Source organism: Euleptes europaea, chromosome 3 (assembly GCF_029931775.1).
Source record: "Euleptes europaea isolate rEulEur1 chromosome 3, rEulEur1.hap1, whole genome shotgun sequence".
Classification (NCBI taxonomy): Eukaryota; Metazoa; Chordata; class Lepidosauria; order Squamata; family Sphaerodactylidae; genus Euleptes; species Euleptes europaea.
In genome coordinates, this window is record NC_079314.1 from 109,371,169 (window position 1) to 109,396,165 (window position 24,997).

The 24,997-nt window shown below is 46.6% G+C and overlaps 1 protein-coding gene across 3 annotated transcripts in view; it reads right to left on the reverse strand.

Annotated features, from left to right (window-relative positions):
- The window catches only part of LMO3 (LIM domain only 3), a 101,155-nt gene extending 93,977 nt beyond the window's left edge, over positions 1–7,178 (reverse strand). Inside the window, exon 1 of one of the 3 annotated variants that reach the window (XM_056846236.1) lies at positions 7,094–7,178. Coding sequence is in view for 1 of the 3 variants with exons in the window: in XM_056846233.1 (XP_056702211.1) it covers positions 1,419–1,443 (25 nt within the window). In the remaining 2 variants the exon portion in view is untranslated. Of the gene's footprint in view, positions 1–1,418; positions 1,465–3,110; positions 3,201–7,093 lie in introns of those variants that run through there. The other 2 variants (XM_056846235.1, XM_056846233.1) reach the window with 2 other exon arrangements.
- Between the last annotated feature and the right edge of the window lie 17,819 nt (positions 7,179–24,997).

Here is a 24,997-nt window from a genome sequence, read left to right on the forward strand (position 1 = left end):
GAGCTTGTGCGGTGTGGTGAGCGGGGGGGGGGGGGAGAGGGGGGTAAAGCAGAACCATTTCATTTTTAAAACTCCGGTGAGCTTTTAATTGCCTGGATTGCATTGTGAAACCGGCCCGACGCTCCACTGCCTCCATTGTGCTCTCGTTCTGTGCCATTCATCCCCGCGCATACACACACTGTAGTTAACACAACAAAAGTACGTGCAACTCCATAACACCCGGGAGTTCCCCCCCAGTCGCCTTAAAAAAAACCCACAAGTGGCATAGTTCAGAATATGGGACTTTTGTCCGCTTGGCACTAAATTGCTTCCCTTACCCTTTAAATAATTTTTAAAAATCCACTTTTTTCCCCCCTCACACCACCAGACATGCTATGAACGTGGGTGGGTTTAGAAAAAGGACGGGATGCCGAGCAAAGAAATGTTGTGTGTGTGTGTGGGGGGGGGGAGAGAGCACATACAGCCCACCCACCCCAAGCCGGGAGCCCCAAAAGATGGAATTGAGTGACAAAAGCTACGAAGCCTCGATTTCCGAAAGCTAGTTTGGCCCTAAAAGCTAGTTTCTCTGTTCACTGGCCCACATCTTTCCCCGCAGCCCTCCAAGGGGCAAGTGAAAGCAGCCCCCTCCCAGGCCAAGATCTCAGGCAGGCGAGGATATTTTCTTTGCAAAGTCTCTCGCGCATATACTCTTTAAAAACACAACCCCATCTTCTCTCTGGCTCGGCCCCCCCTGGAAAAAAACAAACAACCGCCTGGTGCTTCTGGAAGCCAATTCCGCTCCCCCCCCCCTTTCTTTCCAATGCAGCTGTAAGACTCCAAGAGATACTGACATTTTTCCACTCTTATCAGTTTAATTACAGTTACCATGGCAGCAAAGTGCTAGTGGTTGGCAAAGGCCAACAAGAGATTTGCAAGACCGAGCTCAATTCTGATGCGGTTCACATGCAAAAAAAAATGAAAAAAAAAAAGAAGAAAAAAGGGGGGAAAGGGGGGGGGAGAGAAACACCACGACGAGGAAACGCACTCTTAACAACAAAGAATCCCCCCTTTGTGTAGTTAGCACAAATCAGGCGCCACTAATTTTCTCTCCCCCACCCCCAGCACACATAGCCACACAAGGAACATGTAGCCCTGGCCTCTGTTGTTTTGCAAAAAAAGGAACAAAAAAGGAACAAAAAAGGAACAAAAAAGGAACAAAAAGGAACAAAAAAACCTGGGTAGCTTGTGTTGTTACACCTAGTAACAAATCATTAGCTTAAAAAAAATTAACCCAACTGCCTTCCGGGGATGCATCTGCGAACGGCATCCCGAAATGCTCGGATGGCCGCTCCATCTCTTTCCTCTCCCTCCTCCCGTTCCCAAACCTCTGCCGAGCACCGTGCAAAAACCCAACGCCCCCGACGCGAAGGCGACCTTACCGAAACTTTTCTCCTTTTTCTGCATGAGTTGATTCAGGGGCTTCCCCCCCCCCCCAACCCCCGAACAGCTCCTTCTCATTCAAGGAAGCCCCAAGTGGCAAGTGAGCCTCCCCACCACCACCAGGGTTTTTTGGGTCACGAGGAGGTTCGCGCGGCCGGCCGAGCCGCCCAGAGAAAGCGAGCGGGGGGGGGGGGCTATTGTGCAGAGAGCACTTTGCAAAAAGGGGGTGGGGGCGGCGGGGGGGGGCGACGACAAAGCGACACGCCGCATCCGCGCAGGCAAAAAAAAAACCCACGATGGCGCACGACAAAAGGCCCGCGCTTCCTTAAAGCCGGGCGGCGGATCTGCAGCCATCCCAAGCCGGGTCTCTCCATCTCCCCCCCCCCCCAGAAAAAAGCTCCCTTGTAACAAATGGGTTGGATTAAGCCCGTCGCACGTTAGCATAAGCACGATAAACGGAGGGGGGGGGTGCATGGGAGAGAGAGGGCTTGTGTGCCGTTCATGCCTGGGAGGTTTTGCCTTGGATCTGCCACTCTTTCGGTGCACTTTCTTCCCCCCCACCCCCCCAGCCATATTCTCAAAACTCAACAATAAGCCCCCCTTCCTCCCATGCAGAGTTTGGAGAATCCGGATGGGGAAAACGTGCCTCTCGAGAGCGCAAATGCGATGCAAACCCCTTCCATTATAGTTCCCAAACGCAGGGCGGAGAGACGACCTACCCACCCTCCCCGGTCCCCTGCCCAATTCTTCTACCCAAACGCTTGCCAGACAGAAAGTGTTATATTGGGGGGGGGGGGGGTTGGAAAGAAGAAAGACGTTGCAAATAAAAAAGGGGGGGATCTGTTTCCTAGAGGGAAAGGGGGGAGGGAGAGAGAGACGAAGCGGGTTTCTCACCATCGCGTTTCACGCGCAGCCGGGCGAGGAACCGGAGCCAGACCCGGCGCCGGGGCGCAGAGGGGAGGACCAGGCGGGATCCGGCCCCCCTCGCATTGCTTTCACTTTCCCACCCCCTCGCAGGCTCCTTGCAAGCCCCAGGCTCTCGCCCTCGGTCTTTATTCTTGCACGCCTCTCCCCCCGGCATGAAAGATAATGAAGCCGCGCATGGTTGCAACCCGCGCGCACGCAGGCGCGCGCGCCAAAGGAGAGGCCCGGGCACCGGAGCTCGGAGTTGCCGCGCGGAGGAACCGGGGGTGGGGGCTGGGGGGATCCCCGAGCCGGCCTCATTAGGAGAGGCGAGCAGCGGATCCCACGAGACGACCCCGGAGCCGCCTCCCACTTACCTGCGCGGTCCAAGCCCAGGTGAGTCCCGGAGAGCCCCGGCACGCGGCTCCGGAGCTCTTCTCCTTGGGGGGAAGAGCATTGTTTGCAGAAGGGGGGGATTAATAACGCAGAGGGGGGGATGAATAAGTCGGGGAGGAGGTCGGAAACAAGACTGGAGGAAGGGAGCAGATGGCCCTCCTCCTGGACTTTTTGGGGGGTTTTCCATAACGAGGTCCTCCAGGATGCGCCAAGGCGTCGGGCTGCGCGCATCCGGAGCTACAGGTCTTCCCACCCATGCATGTTTTAAAACGAGGCGGCATCCTGGCAGGGCTCCCTCTTCCCACCTGCGCAGGTTCCCTTTTCACCCCCCCTTTCCTAATCCTCCGCCCCCCCCCCCGCCGGGGGGGGTGTCCCGCCCGAAGCCCGCTTACCTAAAGCGGCGTGCTTGGAGCCGAGCTGGAGGAAGTCAGAGCCGACAGCAGCGCAACGCAACCCCTTAACCAGCCAGACATAATACAGCAAAGGGGGGGGGGTTGGAAAAAGGTCACTCTTGTTATGGGGGGGGGGGAGAGACGCCGAAGGGGCTGGCTGCTTGCAATGGCAGAGAGGGAGAGAGAAGCGGAGGCTCGTGGCCGGTTTCAGGCTATTTACCGCTGCTCGCGCTCTCTCCCCCCCCCCCCGCCTGTCTTTCTCACCCCGCCGCCCCCTTTCCCTCCTCCTCCTCCCATCATCTCCCCCCCCCCCATCTGCAGCTCGGTTTAACTACCGCCGCCCGGCTCGGGGAACGTGCAAAGCAGCCGGGAGACAGATTGGGGCTTTGTCGCTAATTTCCCAGGGCGGAACATTTGCAAGCCCGCCTGTTCAAGTCTGCAAAAAGCATATGCGTGAGACCCGGGCAGCCCATCTCTCTCTCTCTCTCTCTCTCTCTCTCTCTCTCTCACACACACACACACCACAACCTCGCAAAGTGACCCGTGCAACAAGCGACCCCAAACCCCTAGGCCATTGATGCACGGGAGGGTTGGCCTTGGATCTGCCGCTCTCTAGATGCACGTTGCCCCCGTCCGATGTCTCCAAACTCTGCATGGGGGGGGGGCTTATTGTTGGGTTTGGAGAATATGGATGGGGAGGGGGGGTTAGTGCCATCCGAAGAGCAGCAAACCCAAGGCAAAACCTCCCGCGCATCAGTGGCACTGTGCCACTTGACAAGAGGGCAAGTCTGACTTTCGCGTAAATGCGCGTAAAGAGGCGCATTGCGCCCTGGGCGGGCTGAGCAAAGGGATAGGCAAAACCGGCTTCCCCCCCCCCCATCCCCGCCCTACAGACCCCTCTCCCTCGCATCCCGGGGGTGTATTGGAGACTTTTAAATGCAAGAAATGTGCAAGAAATGGAAAGAAATACTTTTCTTTCTTTCTTTTTTTTTTTTTTTGCAAGACAGCATGAGGTTGTTGAGGATGAAAAGTTCCTTGTAACTCACACTTGGGCAGTTTCGAGATTTGGCATATGGACGGCTCTTGGCATTCAAACAAGAGAAGTTTGCTGCGCATTTTAAACTTTGCCCCCCCCCCCAAAAAATATGTCGGAGCACGTGGTTTGTCATCCAATGGAAGAGCTGAGATCTTTTAACACTTTTGAAGGAAGCCATATGTTTATCGTTTCCCCCCCCATGGGGAAAAAATACATACCCTAACTAAGCAAGGGGGACGTGGGAGCAAGCCCCCCCGCGCTGCGCGGTGCTTACTCCCGAGTAAACACGTCGAGGACGACGCTTGCAGGGGAGGGAAGGGCTTGCTCCAGCTCGGCTTAAGCCGGCGAGGCTTTGAAACCCCCGATTTCAATCGGAGGCTGGCTTCCCCCCCCCCCCCAAATCTGGACCTGCAATATTTCCCAGCCATTCTAAAGGGATGGATATCTTGCTTTTTCCAGCAAGGAGGCTACTTATTAGGTAAACCACCCGCCACCCCCCTTTAGAAGATGCCCCGGGGGATATTAAGAGTCAATCCACAGCTGGGAGCGAAAGAGAAAAGGGGTGAGTGTGGGGTGGAGGGGAGGGAGGAAAAAACCGATTAAGCATTCCTGAATGCGGTTTGCAGACTTCAAAGCGATCCTTCTGTTGTCTGCCATTAGGAGCTTCACACCAAGATTGCCACAAAGCTCTTTTTTAAAAAAAGATGTCAGCTTAGAATACCCCATCCTTTTTAAAAAAATGAATGACACCCATTATGAGAAAGGGGGCTTTCAAGCCCCCCCCCATGAAAAGCTTTTAAAGCTTTGAAGTGATTTGACATCTTTCCCTCACCCTCTTCTTTCTCCCCCCACCCCGCAAAATAATCCAGCAGTTCTGATCCGAATAGTAATAATAAAGCAAGGGGGGGGGGAATGCAACGCCTGTTTGGAAATGCTAAACGTACATTTAACAGATCCTGAATCCATTTTTTCCCCACTTCTAGGTTCTTTAAACCCGCAGCGCCCCTTTTGCGCCCCTTTCAAACCAGCAAAACAGCTGTAAAGTTCAAACATCTAAACATCTAACAGAAGGAACCGGGAGCGCAGCCCCTGCACACGGGCAAGTTGCAAGTTGCTCCGATCTGCAGCTGCGGAAACTTTCCCGACCCCTTCCAACACCCCCCCCCATGTCCAACCCAGAGCCTTCCCCGCCTAGGTCTACATGCCACCCTTTACAAGCATCCCCCTCCCCTAGTGACCCCACAACTGAAGCGTGCTTGTGTTGTCTCTCCCTAAACCAAGACGTTGTGGGGGGTGTTGGGGGGAGAGAAAGAAACAAGTTATGCGCTGGAGAAAGGGAGAAATAAAATCAGAACAAATGGTACCGCTAATGAGGACAATTAAATTAATTATGGTAAAGGAGATGAAATTCTCTCTCTCGCTTTCTCTCTCCCCCCGCACCCCCCCCCCCCAGCATGTACGATCTGCTACCCCTCGCTGGCAAACGGCGCCTCCGTAATTCATGGCAACTGATTAGGGCATCTATGCAAATCTTTGTTTAAATCATTCACCTAATTAAATGATGGGATTATTCCTCTGCCTACAGTGACATCATGCGCGGTAATTAGTACTCTATTTGGACTGTGGCAATAAGATACCTGGTGCCTTCGACGCCAGCCAGCCTGCGAGAGACGTTAAGCACTTTGTCACTTGGAAAGTGCCTGCCTGTGTGTGTGTGTGTGTTTGTGCATCTGTAGCCATGCGTGCCTGGAACAAACAACCCCGCATCTAATTGCAATCCTTCCCTACCCCCCCCCCCACCAATCAAGGGCTCTCTCTCTTTCTCTCTCTCTCAATAATAATAAGGCAAAAAAAAAATTTGGTGAGTAATATGCCAAACCACATGTGTAAAGGAATAAAATAGAATGGTTAACATTCAGCTCCACGCCATTCATTTCCCCCTAAAATGTAATGATAATTAGATGGGTCATAAAATGCTCTTCTTTTCATTATGACTGATGAAATGCATTAAAGCTGACAGGGTATTACCTGACAGTAATTAGGTTTTGTCATGAATTAAATTATTTGAAAGCAGGCTCTCTCGGTCGCTCTCTCTCTCCCCCCCCCATCATGCAATTTACAGCTAGATTTTTTTTGTGGGGGGAGGAGGGAGAATATAGAATGCTATAATGAATTTAAAAATTGAGAGAGAAAATATAGCGCCCCCCTTTTTTTTCTTTAGGAGCATAGGAATTATTTCCGCAGGATTACAGGGTGGTGGGGTGGGTAAAGGAAGGGTGGCTGGAAGTGAGTGGTGGTGGAGAAGTTCCCACTTCCCAACGCACTTTGCTCAGGTGTGGTCGCCAGCCCTGTGCCAAGGCTGAAAATATCCTGGCGCAGGACACCCCCCCCCAGCCCCGTGGGGGGAGGAGGGATAGAGGAGAAAAGGAAGAGACCCAAAGCAGAAGAGGGATTTGGTGAACAAGAGCAGGGGATTTATTAATCATCTTCTGCTGGCACTTTGGCGACAAGAACCGTTAACCCTCTGCAAACTCTAAGGCATATTGTGCTTCTTTCTAACACCCTCCCCCAAAACAAATCTGCCATTCTAGGCAACTGAACCCAAGATCCCACCCCCAACCCCAAAATTAAACATTATTTGGCATTATTGTTGACTTAAATTTCCTCCAGCCAAAACAACTCCTTCAATTCCAGGGCCGGAGGAAGATTGGAGAGAAGGGAAATGAGATGTAAAGATTTTTATAAAAAGCTTTCCAAAGGGAGAGGGAGGGTCTCTCTTTTTTTTTAAGGAAGAGTGTGGCTTGTTAGAACTCTCTTCCTTTCCCATTCTTCCCTTTGCACTTGGCTCAAAAAAACGCACTTAACATTGTTCTCCCCTTCGGATTTGCAAGAGTTCTTTTGACTGCTTATTCCAAATTGGGGGAAACCTACAGAGATAAAGACTTACCTTTGTGCAGGAAAAGCCTTCTCCGGCGGAAAAACAACAACAAAAAAGGTGTTTTTTTTTTAAAAAAAAAAATCTTCAGCTTGGATACTTGTCACTCTAATAATAACAATAATAAAAAAGACACTTGCCAATTTTGGGAAGTGTGCACCCCCGCCCCACAGATCAGGAATCTTTATAGTCCCAGAGAGAGATGCCTGGTAGAGCCGAAGACCAAAAATATTGAAAGAGGGGAAAAAAATATGTAAAAATCCCCTTTTCCCTTAAAAAACAAAACAAGCCTCGGTTCGAGAGGAGAAACCGCACTTGCGCTTCATCTCCCCTTTTTCCTCCCCCAACTTGAATTTCAGCCGCATCAGACAAGCCTAACCCTGCCTCTCTTTTTCGCCTTCCCCCCGGCTTCTTTTCCCCCCTGCCCGCTTCACTTTCTTCCCCGGCTGAGCACCCGCACGCGCGCACACAAAAAACCTGAGTGGGCCAGGCTCGCCTCCTCCAGTATTTAAACACCTCCACCAGTTCCCTAGTTAGCAGCTCTCTTCAGCTTATCCAAGGAGCTGACAAGTACGGTTAGAGGAGGCTGTACATGTTGCTCTAATGGACCTCATTAAGTTCTACTTACAGATGTTCTCTTAACATAATTGATCTGCGGTGAGTTGAGAGGACGGCAGCTTATTCCCTAGCCCCCAATTATGGTTGGGTAATTAGATCCCCAACCTCCAATTTTTCACATTCACCCTTCTAACATCCCAAAATATCAAAGTATCTCTTTCTCACCAAAGACTCCCTCTCCCTCCCCTTACCGGACTGCACTCCACTCACTCTATTGACAGTTAGATCCACGCTAACCTTTGTAGTGACGCCAGTTTTAATGGTGCATTCAGTCCATTGACAGAACTCCTGGGTTTCCCCCCCTTTCCCTCCCCACTTCTCCCTCCCCTTCTTCTCTCCTTTCCCCTTCTTCTTCTTCTTCTGTTTTTTTAACCCTCAGAAACAAAAGGGTAAAAAAAAAAAACCCCAGAAAAGAAAACCCTAGCTTGTATAGTTTGTACTTTTGATAAAAGGTTTTACTGATGGGCTTTGGCAGTAGAGGTTCTGTTCTAATGTCTTTTTATCTGAATTAATTCCTCAGATGAAAACTTTAAGGAACAATGAAGAAGAGAGGTAGTGCTCTGAACCGGTGAGAAGGGGGGGGCGGTAGAAAAATTACATAGCACACCTGGGACAGATGAAGCCAAACTAGTGCTTTTATAATGCCAATCAGCAAGGCTGTTATCATTCCTCTAATTAGGAAAGCAGCCTAAAACAGAGAGCACTTGGGGAAATGGTAATGTTTTGGTTTTGCACTTAAAAGGGGAGACATTTCCTGCACTGTAAGAATCCAGGATTGGGGCTGACAAGTCCTTTAATTAATGGGCAGGATTCCCTGCGTGTGCACGTTGGAGAACATGTTTCAATTCATAAAAGTGGACAAAGGGGGCTATTTGGGGAGGAAGGGGGGGCCAGGGTGCGTGTATGAAGAAGGCAACGGAGAGAAGGAGAGGAGGGGGCCAGGAAATAGTCCATGAGTTTGAAGAAGAACAGAGTTCACAAGATACCTTTATTTTATCCCCCCAAGGATTCCACTCGGAGCTGCAGAGAGCTGTTTGCCGGCGGATTTGAAAGCGACAGCAGCGGAAAAAGCCCCAAGGCCATCAGGCAAACAAAAAGTTTGGGGAGAGTGCACATTCGGAATCCGAGACCGCCACATTTCGGCAGACTGTTCTCCAACTTTTGGAAGCAGGCCTGCTCCTTATGAAAACTGGACCCGGTAGAGGGGGCTCTTGGGACCCCCATTTGTGACATCTGAAAAGCGCTCCTCCTGGCTATGTAAACTCTTAATTCTTCTCTTGAAAGAAGGGCCAACGTGTTGCCATTTTGTACAGGACCGTGGCTGCCTATTGTTTGTCACGGGATACGGTTGTCTACGTTGGTTGGTGGAAGAAAAAGGACTCGATATGTCGCAGTTGTACAGATTTTTCTTAATGGGGTTGCAGCTCACAGCTTAGCCTTGCGCCGCTGAATGATTCTGACATATTATGTATGGTAGTGCAATCCAGACTGAAAAGTGAACTGGTTGATGTTTGCGACCCGACCCATTTTTGGTCTTGAGTTCCAACAACACCCTTCTTCCCACAATAACTCTTGGAATTGAAGCTCAGAACTGAACATCTCCACGTGCTTAGCTATGCTCAGTCCAAGTTGTGTTTAAGGCTCACCATGTGAGAACCATTAAGTGGCATCCAAATATCATAGAATCGTAGAGTTGGAAGGGACCACCAGGGTCATCTAGACCAACCCCCTGCACAAGGCAGGAAATTCACAACTACCTCCCCCCCCCACACACAGTGACCCCTACTCCATACCCAAAAGATGGCCAAGATGCCCTCCCTCTCATCATCTGCTTAAGGTCATAGAATCAGCATTGCTGACAGATGGCCATCTAACCTCTTCTTAAAACCTCCAGGGAAGGAGAGATTACCTCCTCCCGAGGAACCTTGTTCCACTGAGGAACTGCTCTAACTGTTAGAAAATTATTCCTAATGTCTAGATGGAAACTTTTAATTTAATTTCAACCCCGTTGGTCCGACCTTCTGGTCCAACCTTCTGGGGCAACAGAAAACAACTCAGCACCATCCTCTATATGACAGCCCTTCAAGTACTTGAAGATGGTTATCATATCACCTCTCAGTCTTCTCCTCTACAGGCTAAACATACCCAGCTCCTTCAATCTTTCCTCATAATTATTTCTTATTTTGACCACCATGGGCACCTTTTGTCTTGTAAGGCTCAGGTATCCTACTCATTCATAAGTTCAGCTTAGGGGTAGTGCAACTGGTTTGCACCCAGAAGATCCCAGGTTTTATTCTTGGCATCACCAGTTAAAAGTAGTTCCAGTCTCTGGGTTAGGGAAATACCTTCTCTTTATGGGTAGACAATACCCAGCTTGGTAGACCAATGGAGACTGCTTCATTTCCTTGTTCTTCACAGTGCCTATCATATCATTGACATGGAATTGTCATCATCTAGTAGATAAGGCCCTCCTGATGATGCTGGCAAGAATGATTTAACAGTGCAATCTGCAATCAACACAGCAGTGACTTGCACTTTTAAGTCAATGTTTGACCAAATATAGCAGGCTAATTTTTAAATAGATAATTTTGTGTGGCCCGCGAATGATGTTATAAATATCCAAATGGCCCTTGGCAGAAAAAAGGTTCCCCACCCCTGCTTTACATTACCTGGGTTCCCATCACTCGTTTATGTATGTGTGCTTGTATAGTGCCATCAAGTCGCAGACGACATATGGCAACCCCTTATGGGGTTTTCAAGGCAAGAGACTAACAGAGGTGGTTTCCCATTGCCTTCCTCTGCACAGCGACTTTGGTATTCCTTGGTTGTCTCCCATCCAAATACTAACCAGGGCTGACCCTGCTTAGCTTCCGAGATCTGATGAGACCAGGCTAGCCTGAACCAACCAAGTCAGGGCTCACTCTTTTATACAACGCTTGATATCATGAAAGTCCCAACTCACTCCATTTGAATGCATGGCTATGTCATTGAGGAATGAGCACACAGGTATGAACCATCCCCAAAGCTGTGTTCAGCTATATCAATATAAGCAGTATCCAATAATCCGCCACTCATTATTTGAGGGAGGGTACTTGTTATTGTACTAGTCCTCAGGAACCTTCAGATGTTACCCTAAGATGCATAAGAATCTTTTTTGGTGGGGTCAACGGCTTCTGCATGGTAAGAGTAATCTGTAAACTGAACCTCATACATGGGAGTCATAGAATAATGGCTCTTATGGGGGGTATTGTCTCCATATTTTTACCACAAGAAGAATCATGCTCAGTGAAATGAGGTACAATAATGTGTTCATATTCATCTGTTCAAATCATAGTCTGATCACAAATTGAGTGCAGTACCCTCGAATGCTTTAAAAAAAAGTACTTTTATTGAGTGCTCAAAATTGTTCTAAATTGTATCGCAAATATTTTGCAGATGGACATTCTTGCAGTATTCTTCATAGTTGTCCTGGTCTCTTTTATCCATCCACCCAACCTATCTGACGCACACACACAAAACCCAACCTTTAAAACTGTTTTTTTTTTTAATTGGCTCTGTCATAAAAAGAGCCCTGCTGGTATCAGACCAGTGGTCTATCTACACCAGCATCCTGTTTCACACATCCGCCAACCAGTTGCCCTGCAGGGCCAAACAAACAGGACAGAAAGACCAAACCCTGGGGCATGTCTAATCCAGTCAAACTAGCAAATTGTGAGTGTAACTACCCAGCCATCCTCCATGTTGTGTGCCACCAACGGCACAGAAGCGAAACCACTTGAAATACAAGTATTGCTAGTCTTTTTAAAATTTTATTAGGAAAAAAACCAATGACAATAACAACAACTAAAACAGCAGAATTACTGACAGTCTTCGTAATTTAAAATACAATATACACACACACACACACAATAAAATAAGATCAAGTCTCCCATGCTACAGCTTATTTCTATGTCTTCATATTCATCATTACGTCCTGACTTAGCGCAACACATTCCTCTTTCCCGCCCTTATTTATTAAATTCTCTATTTTGCTTATTGTATGTGACGATACCGCATCCAATCTTATTGTATCTCTGTTTTTCTGATATGCTGTTAGCTTAATTAAAACATATATTTGGAGTTGATTTTTGTTTCCAGTGTCTGGCAAAGGTTGTTCTAGCCATAGTTATCATATGTAACACCATACAAAGTTGATCTTTAGCTAGATTAGGTACCAGGTTTAACAAGAATATCTCAGGTTGAGTATTGCTAGTCTTGAATTGTGAGTAGTTTGTCAATGTGACTGTGGCGCGCTGGTTTCAAGATAATGGGTACTGCAAACAGGGCAAATTCAGTTTTTGAATGTGTTCTTTGTGCAAATGGGTGCATCACTAATCAGGTGATGATATTCCAGGATTTTGTTCTCCTTTGCTGTCTAGAGAGGAGGTTGCGATGGGTTCCCCCACGGTAGACAAAAGTATCCTAAGAAAATTGTGACGGGCCCTTGTAATATTCGCATGAAAATAATATTTAAGTAGGAGGGTCACAAACCTTTTAAAAGCTTCTCCACATTCCGCCTTCCTCCAGATTTTAACTCCTATTTCAGAGGCCAGTTTGGAGCCAGATTAGAAGTTACACACGCCAAAGGGATTGAAATCCTTGGGATCAGTTTCTCTTGACCCCAGCCGTAGTGCTTTTTACAAGACTGTTAAGGGGATGCCGTGCCATGGATCTCCCTGCCTGCGAACCACATTATTGGCATCTGCAGGGATGCAGGAATACAATGACCCAACTCTTTCAACGAATTGTATTAAATGCTCTAGCAGAAGGTGGGAATTCAGCACAGGGATGCTGATCCAATCTTCTGGTGCAGTATTGAAGGGACGAGTTCCATTGGTCTAGTTCTCACACACTGTACGCCTGTTTTTGAAATGTATCACTTCAAATAGCAGGAGAGGGCGCGCGGATCACATGACTGAGTGCTCCTCAGGGCCAAAGTTGGTAGAGAGGGGACAACGTTGGGACAAGAACTCTTTGATAGCCAACAACCTAATTGAGGTGATCGCCAGTGCGGCACCGATGGGTTTCCTGATGCCCATTTGTTTCTTCAAAGCAAAGAGCCAACCCTGGCATTCCTCCACCTCATTGGAACCATTGAACTCAGAGACAACTGACTTCATAGTAAGACGATGCTTGGCTTGCAACTTCCCACCATTTTCTGATTGGCCCCAGCTCTCCATGGCAGCCATTTTCTAATTGGTCCAGCCTTCCAGTAGGGTTGCCAACCTCCAGGTGGTGGCTGGAGATCTCCTGCTATTACAACCGATCTCCAGGTGATATAAATAAGTTCCCCTGGAGAAAATGGCTAATTTGGCAATTGGACTCTATGGCATTGAAGCCCCTCCCTCCCCAAACCCCGTCTTACTCAGGCTTCACCCCCAAAATCTCCAGATATTTCCCAACCTGTAGCTGGCAACCCCTTCTGGCCACCAGTGGGAATGGGGGGGTAGGGTTGTGCAAGATCCAGGGGTACAATGCCACAGAGTCCACCCTCCAAAGCATCCATTTTCTCCAGAGGAACTGATCTCTTGTCATCTGGAATGAGCTGTAATTTGAGGGATCTCCAGGTCCCACCTGGAGGCTGGCACCCCTACATGGCAGCTATTTTGTGGTGATGCCCATTCCCTGCTCTCGAAAGTCTAAAAGTGCCCAGAGACTCAACAAGATGGGGGACCCTGACCAAATGTGTGAACTGACTCCATTGAAATTCATTGGTTTTAAAGTCACATGAAGGAATATTCTGCAGAGACATGTGTCTGTGTGTGTGAGAGAGAGATGGCCCATTCATAAAACACTACTAAATCATCAAATGATTAAACATGCATCAAAAACTAGAAACCATTAAAAGGGCAGACTCGTCCGCAGAATCCTTGTGGGTTCTATCAGCCCCCCAACCAAAAGGCTCAGGGTGATCTTGAGATGGAGAATGAAATCAGAGAAGCATGTAAAGGTGCTGAAGTAGTAATAATGGGAGACTTTAACTACCCTCATATGGATTGGATAAATTTATGCTCCAGTCAAGCCAAAAAGATAATTATTTTAGACATCCTAAATGACTGTGCCCTTGAATAGTTGGTCATAGACCCAACCAGAGGGGAGGCGATCCTGGACTTAATACTCTGTGGTGCTGTCAGCAACTTAGTGCGGGATGTGGATGTAGTTGAGCCAGTTGGCAATAGTGACCACAGTGGCATCAAATATAATTTATATGTAAGTGGAAAAGTGACCAGGAAATCTCACACAATTACCTTTGACTTTAAAAGAGGGATCTTCTCTAAAATGAGAAACCTGGTAAAGAGGAAATTGAAAAGAACGGTTAAGAGGGTTAAATCTCTGGAAAAGGCTTGGGGGTTACTGAAGTCCACATTACTAGAGGCTCAGCTAGATTGTATACCGTAGGTCAGGAAAGGTGGTAATAAGTCCAAGAGGTCACCACCATGGCTAACGGGTAAGGTGAAGGAAGCAATTAGAGGCAAAAAAGGCTTCCTTCAGAAACTGGATTGCCCAAACTAGGCAAACAAAAGCAAACACAAACTTGCACAAAGGAAATGCAAGCAAACAATTTGAGATGCAAAAAAGATTTTGAGGGACATATCACTAAACACATCAAAACAAACAATAAGAAATTCTTTTAAGCATATTAGGAGTAGGAAACCAGCTAGGGACTGCTGGGTTTGATGGGCCTTGGTCTGATCCAGCATGGCTTTTCTTATGTTCTTATGTTAAATGACATATGTGTGTGTGTCAACCAGACCACAATTAATCTTAGGGTATGTGGAGTCCAACCCTATCCATGATGCACTGTGCTCAATGGAGTTTGCTCCAGGGCATGTAGTTCCTAAATGTCCAAATTAATAGCACAGTTCAAGTCCAGTTCAAGTCCAAATCCAAATAAATGTAACGTTCCAAAGTTCCAAGTTCAGAGTCCAAATTCCAATGGGTGTCTGTTGTGGGGAGGGGAAAGGAAGGCGATTGTAAGCAGCTTAAAGGTAGAGAAAAGCAGGGTATAAAAACCAACTCTTCTTCTACTATTACTACTACTTGGAAGGCTTTAAGAGGGGAGTGGACATGTTCATGGAGGAGAAGGGTATTCATGGCTACTAGTTAAAATGGATACTAGTCATGATGCATACCTATTCTCTCCTGGATCAGAGGAGCATGCTGAATATATTAGGTGGTTTTAGGGTTGCCAACCTCCAGGTACTATTTGGAGATCTCCTGCCATAATAACTGATCTCCAGCCGATATAAATCAGTTCCCCTGGAGAAAATGGCTGCTTTGGCAATTGGACTCTATAGCACTGAAGTCCCTCCCCTCCCCAAACCCCGCCCTCCTCAGGCTCCGCCCCAAAAACCTCCCGCCGGTGGCGAAGAGGGACCTGGCAACCCTAGGTGCTGTGGAACACAGGCAGAATGGTGCTGCTGCAGTTGTCTTTTTTGGGAGCTTCCTAGATGCACCTGGTGGCCACGGTGTGAACAGACTGCTGGACTTGATGGGCTTTGATCTGATCCAGCATGGCTTTTCTTATGTTCTTCTTCTAATTTTACCTTGCAGGGCAACTGCGAGATGAGTAAGGTGTTTTTCCCCCCTGTAATGTTTTATGTTTTGTCAATGGCCTTTTGTCTTTTCTATTTGTTCGAAAAGCAAGTTGTAAATTTTCTAGGCAAATAAGCGTGTGCAGGACTATAGGTTTTAAATTATAGTAACGTGTATAGGTGGATATGAGTTTTTCATCTCATCTCATTTTCTTTAGGGCCCAGATCTTTCAAGAACTGCCAGATAAAGGCTATCAAAAATCATGAATCAAGACCTATAGTTGCCAAACTCCAGGTGGGGTCTGGAGACCTTTTGGAATTACAACTCCTGCGTTGTGCAGAGGGTTGGACTAGATGACCTTTGAGGTACCTTCTAGCTCTATGTTTTGGAGGAGAGTCTTATGGATACAGTTGACCACAAAAAAAGTGAGTTCTAGATCAAATCAAGCCTGAACTCTCCCTAAAATCTAAAACAGCTAAACTGAGGCTATTGTACTTTGTTTCCATTATAAAAAGACAAGAGTCACTGGAAAAGAAAATAACGCTAGGAAAAGTTGGAGGCAACAGGAAAAGAGGAAGACCCAACATGAGGTAGAGCGACTCAATCAAGGAAGTAGGGTGGCCACCTCTACTTGGAGATTTTCAGGGTGGAGCCTGAGGAGGGCAGGGTTTGGGGAGGGGGAGGACTTCAATGGGGGTATAATGCCATAGAATCCACCTTCCAACGCGGCCATTTTCTCCAGGGTAACCGATCTCTGTAGCCTGGAGATTACTTGTAATAGTGGGAGATCTTCTGCCACCTCAGTGGAGGAATCGATAATTGTCAACATTTCTTCTAGGACCCTCACTCATTTGGAGATACAGGTACTCAACCTCGGCTTAGGTTTCGTACCTGTACCCACTTACACATCCTTTCAAACAAAAATTGATCTTTTCAAGTTCTTTCGCAATATCAAACTGCGTGACTCTAATACATCTAACCGTGCATGTAGTCCTTTTAAACCTAAATCTACTTTCATCCCTAATACCTCGAATCCTTTGATAAGCACCTTCCAACAACTTGTTTGTCGAGACGTTGACAAATTGGAAAAACGTAGTTGGGCTTGCAAACCTGATCTTTCACCTGCACAAAAAGATGCATTGAAGAAATTAACTGAAGATTCTACCATATCGATCCGCCCTGCTGATAAAGGGGGCGCTATAGTGATTTTGGACGCTACTATGTATGATAGAGAAAACAACAGGCAGCTCAGTAACACTGAGTTTTATAAACCGTTGAGCAGTAATCCTTCTAAGAAACTGACAAATATCATTCGGACAGTAGCCCAAGAGCGTCTTTCCCTAGGCTATATTAATCAACAAGTGGCAGATTTTTTGATGGCAGCTTCTTATAAGGTACCTGTATTTTACAAGTTACCTAAGATACACAAAGACAGCCGATATCCACCAGGCAGACCCATTGTATCCTTGTGCGGCGCCCAACTTGAACCTATCGCGCAATTCCTTGACTCTTTTCTACAACCTTTTGTTAGTAAAATGCCTTCTTATATTCTTGACTCTGGAGACTTCATAAAAAAAGCTGAGAATTTTTCTCTGCCTAAAAATGCCGTTCTCGCATCTTTAGATGTGTCAGCATTGTACACCAACATTCCTCTCGAAGCTGCACATACTATTTTGTTGGACCTTTTGGACACGCGTGAATCTCTTACGCCACCCACTCACTTTTTGGCGGACCTTATTGACATCATTGTTGAAAACAACTTCTTTAGATATGGGTCCCAATTCTATCTCCAAACTAAGGGAGTTGCAGTGGGCGCCTCGTGCACATCGGCCATTGCTAATCTATATATGTCAGATTTCGAGAACAAGTATTTGTTCCACAACAACCCCTTCGCTGATAGCATGCTTTTGTTTTACCGTTTTGTGGATGATTTATTTTTCATATTTGAATCTGCACAGTTTTTTGTTGACTTTACTACGTGGATCAACACCTTAGATTCACACCTTACGTTCTCAGGAGGGTGTGATCCTAACAAGATCACTTTCCTTGATTTGGAGCTTTTTGTGTCTGAGGAAGACAAGGTGGCTGTGAAGCCTTTCCGTAAATCCATCTCTAAAGACTCTGGCTTACACTTTTCATCGTACCACCCCAAACATCTAAAAGTCAATCTTCCATACAGCCAATTTCTCAGGCTCAAACGGAATTCAACCCTGCAGAGGGACTATAATTTAGCAGCTACCAGACTTCAATCTTCTTTGAGTAAAAGGGGTTTTCCCAATCAGATCTTACAGTCTGCACGGCAGAGAGCAGACCTACAGGTTCATCAAACATTATTTCAAAAGAAACCAGATTCACGTTCTAATAGGGTCATTTGTTCCCTAGAATATAGTCGTCATTCTTTTGCCATCCAGATAATAATAAATAAACACTGGCATATATTATCTGACATTTCAGGTTGTTCTGACAATCCTGTCTTTGCCCTATGCAGATCTTCCTCTCTAAGAGATCAACTGGTAAGATCTGATATCATTCCTACCCGGACCTGACCCATTGCAGTTGGACATTTTCCTTGCGGGTCATGTTCTGTTTGTTCTCTATGTTTGCCCGTCAAAGAATTCAGTTCCCAAGCAGGATTTCGATTTAAATTGACTAATTTTTTCAAATTGTACCACCTCCAGAGTCGTTTACCTTATTACCTGTTCTTGTTCTTTGTTATATGTGGGCTGCACCATGAGACCTGTAAAACTCAGGATTGGTGAATACAGGTCCTGGATCAGGTCCAGAACACTAGAAGCTCCCCTCGTCAGCCATTTCATTGAAAAAAAAGGCATAATGAAAATGATCTGCATTTCTTTGTGATCTGGGTCTATAAAGACCATTTATACAACAATAATGATGCACAAAGAGTTTTATTGCAGAAAGAGAGCATGTTCATACATGTGTTTGGGACCCTAATGCCCAATGGCCTGAACACAGAAGCAGATCGTTTCTGCTTTGTTTGAATCCATTTCTTTATTTGACATCTTGTTACAAATTGATACTGTACCTTTAAATCTGCCACAGTTACCTGCTACAGCTGCAGCTGATTCTTCTCTTATGTCCGGTTCCATCAGTTTCACTATCAAATTATTTGGAGACCATAGACGACATCAAATGTTTGAGCTTTTACAGCCAGGTTAATTTGAGGTCTGATAAATCCACACAATATCGGTAATGTATATTTTGTAAATAGCGTTCGTGACATCCTGTTTGTTAAGTTGTTTGTTAAGTTGTGTGTAACATCTCGGTTTTTGATCAATTTTGTGCATGTTGGTAGCTAAAAAAATTCAGCAGAAAGAAGGGACCTGAATGCCCAAGCTGTCATAGTTTTTTAAATCTTTTATTCACAGACTGAAGAAGCCAATATTAATTGGCGAAAACGCCGCTCATCCGGAAGGCGTTCCCGCTTCATTCTGGCACCATTGCCACGTCTGAGAGCCCACGCACACCTCGGCGTCAGTCATTGAACTGTTTTTTTGTACATTGCATGCGAATAGTTGCCATTGGAAGCTAGTTAGCCCTGTGTGCTTGGACTGTTTTCCCTTCCCTCATTTTTTCGTTGGGAGTTCTTTGTATATAGACCTTGTCCCGTTTTTTTGTTTGCACTACCCCACTTATTGCATATCTTACCACATTGTTTGTAAAGTATTCTTTGTTTGGTTGTTATAAATGCAATATTGTTTGATTATCTTGTGATTATTGGCCGCATGCTGATTTTTCATAGCAATTCTGTTTGCAGCATTGGTGTTAATTTTTTAACCACCTGGAGGTTGGCAAGCCTACAAGTAACAGCCCAATCCTCAGGTAAGCGTATAGTGGAGGGAAGTGTAGTGGAGGCGGCATGACTCCACCTCCAGCATAAGTGCCCTCTTATCATGGAATAAGAGGCACTTACGCTGGCGGCAGGGGAATTCTGTCAGTGCCTGGGTGCCATGGAGCTGCACGGTGCTCCTCTGGTGCAGCAGCCTCTCCGGGACCTAAATCCCAGAAGAGAAATGTGGCACCGGCATGGGGGGACGTTCCCAGGGACAGAGCTGACTGTAGTCAGCTTCCTAAGCACCCCCCACCCCCAGCCTGGGAACGCCCCCTCCAGCAACAGCATTGATACACCAGGTTTTTCTTGGCCCAGCATCACTGTTTTCAATGGGGCTGTTTTCCCCATCTTCAATTTTTTTGTTTTTTAAAAGGCCTTTTTTAGCCTTGCAGCAGCTGGGAAATCTCTTTGGAGGCACTGTGGTTGTGCCTCAGCCACATTGTCCCCGGCCACTGCAAGGCTCAGGAATGAGCTGAAAGCCACAGCCCTCAGGTTGCAAAAGCTGACAAAGGCTGTTAACGTTTTGGAGGCCATTCATTCATAGGGTTGCCATAAGTCAGAGGCGACTTGATGGCACTTAACACACACACACATAACAATAATTGTGATGTCTGAAAGTATGAACCATGGTTTGGTGGAGTAATAGCAACTCTCTCTGCCACTACCAGAGAGGATGTATAGAATCATAGTACTGAAGGGGCCATGCAGGCCATCTAGTCCAACCCCCTGCTCAATGCAGGATCAGCCTAGAGCATCCCTGACAAGTGCTTGTCCAGCCGCTGCTTGAAGATCGCCAGGGAGGGGGAGCTCATCACCTCCCTAGGCAGCTGATTCCACTGTCAAACAACTCTTACTGTAAACATTTTTTCCCTAATATCCAGCCGGTACCTTTCTGCCCGCAATTTAAACCCATTATTTTGAGTCCTGTCCTCTGCTGCCAACAGGAACAACTCCCTGCCCTCCTCTAAGTGACAGCCCTTCAAATACTTAGAGCAATCATGACCCCCCCCCTTCAACCTCCTCTTCTCCAGACTGAACATTCCCAACTCCCTCCGCCTTTCCTCCTAGGGCTTGGTCTCCAGGCCCCTGATCGTCTTTGTCGCTCTCCTCTGCACCCACTCCATTTTGTCCACATCCTTTTTGAAGTGAGGCCTCCAGAACTGCACACAATACTCCAGGTGTGGCCCGACCCATGCAGTGTACAGCGGGACTATGACATCTTGCGATTTGGTTATGCCTCGGTTGATGCACCCTCTCTAATACGGGATTGAGAGGAAGCAAGAAGCGGAAAGCCTGAGGGTAGTATCTTACAGCTGGTAGACTAATCAGAGTTTGGTGTCCAAGCTCTGGTTTACTGTGATATCTTAATGCTCTCCATTATATGGGGATGATTTTCTTCACTCCTTCTGTTGCTGCCGTGAATACAGAGGCAAATCCACCCTGTCATTTCCTTGCCCTAGTCTCCTGTGGCTGCCAGTTCCTCATGCACGCTACCTGAGGAGTTGTTCAGCCTGTGGTTCAGGAGCCCCAGACTCACTTATGCATATTATGTTGGAATGTCGCCTGGGTGAGGGCCTTCGTAATGACTGCCTGTTAGATTTGCTTGATACTGATTTAATCAATAATAAAAGCCGAATGTTAACTGCTCTACTGTCCGATGTCAAGCCTGAAACAACTGCCTCGGTTGCAAAGATTTTGGTAATGTTACTGAGATGGGGATCTTTGAAGCCTGCCTAATATTCCAACTTGCTGCTGTGATGTGGTTTCTAGAGATTGGTCAATGATCATGATTATCATTGCTTATTATATCACAGTCTGGTAGGATGGTTAGATTATTTTAATCCTTTATTTTAACCTTTTGTTTAATCCCAAAATATGGTACATTTCATATATTTTATACTTGATTGTATGGTATAATCTGTAGGGGCCCTGGTTTGTTCATCAGGGGTTTGTGTGATATGTTTTCGATCGTGAGAATCTGTATGAGCTGTCTTTTGTACTATGCCTATTAAAGGTTATTGAATTGAATTGACTTGTTCAGGCTTGGAAAAAATATTTTAAGTTGTAACCACATATCCATTACAATTTTTTTTTTAAAAAAAAGCTCTCTGGTGGCGTGGGGGAGGGGAATAGCCATAGGGGGCTGAGGCAAGGGAAATGATGCCGATGTGGGCAGAACAGGGTTGCCAAGTGCCCGGTGGTGGTGGGCAAACCCCCGCCAATCCACCCTGCATCCCACTGACCAGCTGAGGGTCGGCGGGCAAACATGCACGTGTGCCTGTGCACACCACGTCATGTCACTTCCAGTTTACACCCGAAAGCGCTGCATCACAAGGGGCCTTTTACCACTGTGTTTGAGTGGTAAAAGGCCCCTCATGATGCAGCACTTCCAGGTGTAAACTGGAAGTGATGCGCGTCGGCGCGTGTGCGCAATCCCTTCAGCTCTGCCCCAAAAGCCTCCTGCCGGAGGAGAGAGGGGACCTGGCAACCTTAGGGCAGAGTCTCCCGAAATGTGCCCCTTCCCACACACGCAACAGGCCAAAGTGCTTTAACTGTGGTATTTCCTGAAAGGTAGTGTTAGGTTATAGAATCATAGAATCATAGAGTTGGAAGGGCCATCAAGTCCAACCCCCTGCACAATGCAGGAAATTCACAACTACCTCCCCCACCCACACCCCCAGTGACCAGAAGATGGCCAAGATGCCCTCCCTCTCATCATCTGCCTAAGGTCACAGAATCAGCATTGCTGACAGATGGCCATCTAGCCTCTTCTTAAACACCTCCAGGGAAGAAGCACTTACCACCTCCCGAGGAAGCCTGTTCCACTGAGGAACCGCTCTAACTGTTAGAAAATTCTTCCTAATGTCTAGACAGAAACTCTTTAGATTTAATTTCAACCCGTTGGTTCAGGAATTACAAATCACAAAAATCACAGAATCACACAAGGTTGGAAGAGACCACAGGGGCCATCCAGTCCAACCCCCTGCCATGCAGGACCTCACAATCAAAGCACTCCCACAATCAAAGTCTGAGGCTCAGCAAAACCGAAGAAAACACGGAGAACGGGGGATCAGGGGACACCACCGTGTGGATGCCACTCCAGACACAGAACCAGAGCAAAACTTCCGTGTGGAAGCAGCAATGCTTTATGCAATGCATACTTTGTGGTGGTGTTGGAATGCAACTGTAAACAAGAGATATTACAGTCCCCAAATATTATGTGGGGAAATGTATTAAATGATAGTCAGCTGCTAAAGGATTAGTTTCAGAGGGTAGCAGTGTTGTTCTGCAGTAGAACCGCTAGATTTGAGTCCAGTAGCACCTTAGAGACCAACAAGATTTTCGGGATATAAGCTTTTTTAAAAAAAGTTTTGAAAATCAACTTTTCTCTAGACCAGTGATGGCGAACCTTTTAGAGACTGAGTGCCCAAATTGCAAACCAAAACCCACTTATTTATCGCAAAGTGCCAACACGGCAATTTAACCTGAATACTGAGGTTTCCTCCCAGCTCGGCATGGGGGGGGGCGGCGGGGAGTCCAGGGAAGGGGGGGCGGCTTTGAAGGGCTCGGAGCAGGCAGCGCGGAGCCCTTCAAAGCCCCCTCCGCTCAGATGGGCGGTGGGGAGTCCAGGGAAGGGGGGGCTTTGAACGGCTCTGTGCTCCCTTCAAAGCCCCCACCGCCCCCACGCGTGCCCAAAGAGAGGGCTCGACGTGCTGGACTTGGCACGCGTGCCATAGGTTCGCCAACACGGCTCTAGACCCAAAAATTATGTTACTAGGAATACTGCCACCAGACTATGGGTGAAAACGCATGGTCGCTTTAGCCTCCTTTATTCCCTGTTTCAGCCAGGAGTCAGCCAGGATCGAACACATGCGTTTCGCCGAACGTGTGTTTGATCCTGGCTGAATCGTGGCTGAAACAGGGAATAAAGGAGGCTAAAGCGACTGTGCGATTTCACCCATCGAAGGAAGCAAAAGAGAAGTTGTCAGTTTATATGCTAACCACAGCTAGAGTGGTAATAGCAACAAAGTGGAAGCAAGAAGAAGTACCAGAAATCGACATATGGCGAGAGAAAATGGCAGAGTATGCAGTGATGGCTAAGTAGACACATTTGTTGACTAAAAGACCATTGGAAGAATTGCAAAGAAAATGGAAATGTTATTTTGGTTATGCAAATATGTAATTGATAGTATGGCTAGCATCTTTCTTTCTTTGATTATTGTTTTTGAATGGTAGTAATAAAAATATGTACGTTAAGAGAATAGATAAGTTAGAATCATAGAGTTAGAAGAGACCACCAGGGTCATCTAGTCCAAAACCCGAACAATGCCGAAAATTCACAACTACCTCCCCCCCCCACACCCCCAGTGACCCTTACTCCATGCCCAGAAGATGGCCAAGATGTCCTCCCTCTCATCATCTGCTTAAGGTCATAGAATCAGCATTGCTGATAGATGGCCATCTAACCTCGTCTTAAAAACCTCCAGAGAAGGAGAGCTTACCACACAAATAGTTTATTTTAGATAATTAAGATTATAAGTTAAAAATATATAGGTGAATATTATGTAGAAATAATATAGATAGTTAAATAGAAATATAATAATTGTAGGTATACCATAACTAAAAGTTATTTTTATACTTCTAAGCAGATACAAGTCCTATAGTTAACTATAAGTAGACAACTTGGAGATAACAAGATATAGTGGGGAATAGACAGTAGAAATAACAAGTATGATTGGTTAAGATTAAAGCAAGGAACATTTGGTAATATGTTAAATGCTATGTAGTGTATGTTGTGTGTTACATTGATTTTTTTTGTTTTTGTAATTTGTAACTTTAAAATTAAAAAAAAGATTAAAAAAAGATTTTTGGGATATAAGCTTTCGCGAGTCAAAGTTCTTTGCATCAAAGTTCTTTGCATCAATGGATCAAAGCATTTTTCTGGGTGTGTGTGTTTGTGCATGTGTAGCAGTTTGCCTACTAAGCACATCTGGGCTGGGGGGAAAAAATCACATGCAACAAGCTTCATCCTCTATTTTAGAAACTGCCAAGTTATAACAAACAGCTGAAGAAAGAACTGCCTGAGTTTATAATAGCAACAGCAAATGACCTCTTGTGGCAAGAAAACAGGGAGAATAACAGTTTACGGAGCAGCTGAAAGCTACTCCTAATGAATTGAGCAAACTTCTCTGAAGGAGGAGAGTTAAGGGAGTTCACCAAAACACCATTCAAAGACTTAAAATCATAGTGTTTGACAAAAGCGTGAGTGTGTGTGGGGGGAGCCCACTTTAAAACACTGCCACTTTTCTAAATGGCCTTTTCACCTTTCCTCATTGTGTATGGATATTAAAGCGGCTGTTGCTTGTTCTTTGGAAAAAGAAATCTGGAAATTTAAGATTTTGAGCAAACAAAGCAGTTGTGGGAATGAAATCACTCCCGCGATGCGGCGCTCTGCATGTGAAAGGCAGTCAGATTCATGCGCTACCCTGATCTCATCAGACGGGTTGCCAGTAGGGTTGCCAACCTCCAGGTACTGGCTGGCGATCTCCTGCTATTACAACTGATCTCCAGCGGATAGAGATCAGTTCACCCGGTCTGTACCATGGTTCTGTACCATGGTCTGTACCATGGTTCACACTGATGCTGAATGTAACATCCAGGGCTGAAGGAGGCAGATGTAAGTGCCCGATGCCCCTGAGAAGGGGGGGTTGGGTCAGGGAGGGACTGCAATGCCATACAGTCCAATTACCAAAGCGACAATTTTCTCCAGGTGAACTGATCTCTATCGGCAGGAGATCAGTTGTAATAGCGGGAGATCTCCAGCTAGTACCTGGAGGTTGGCAACCCTAGTTGAACAGTGTTGGGTCTTG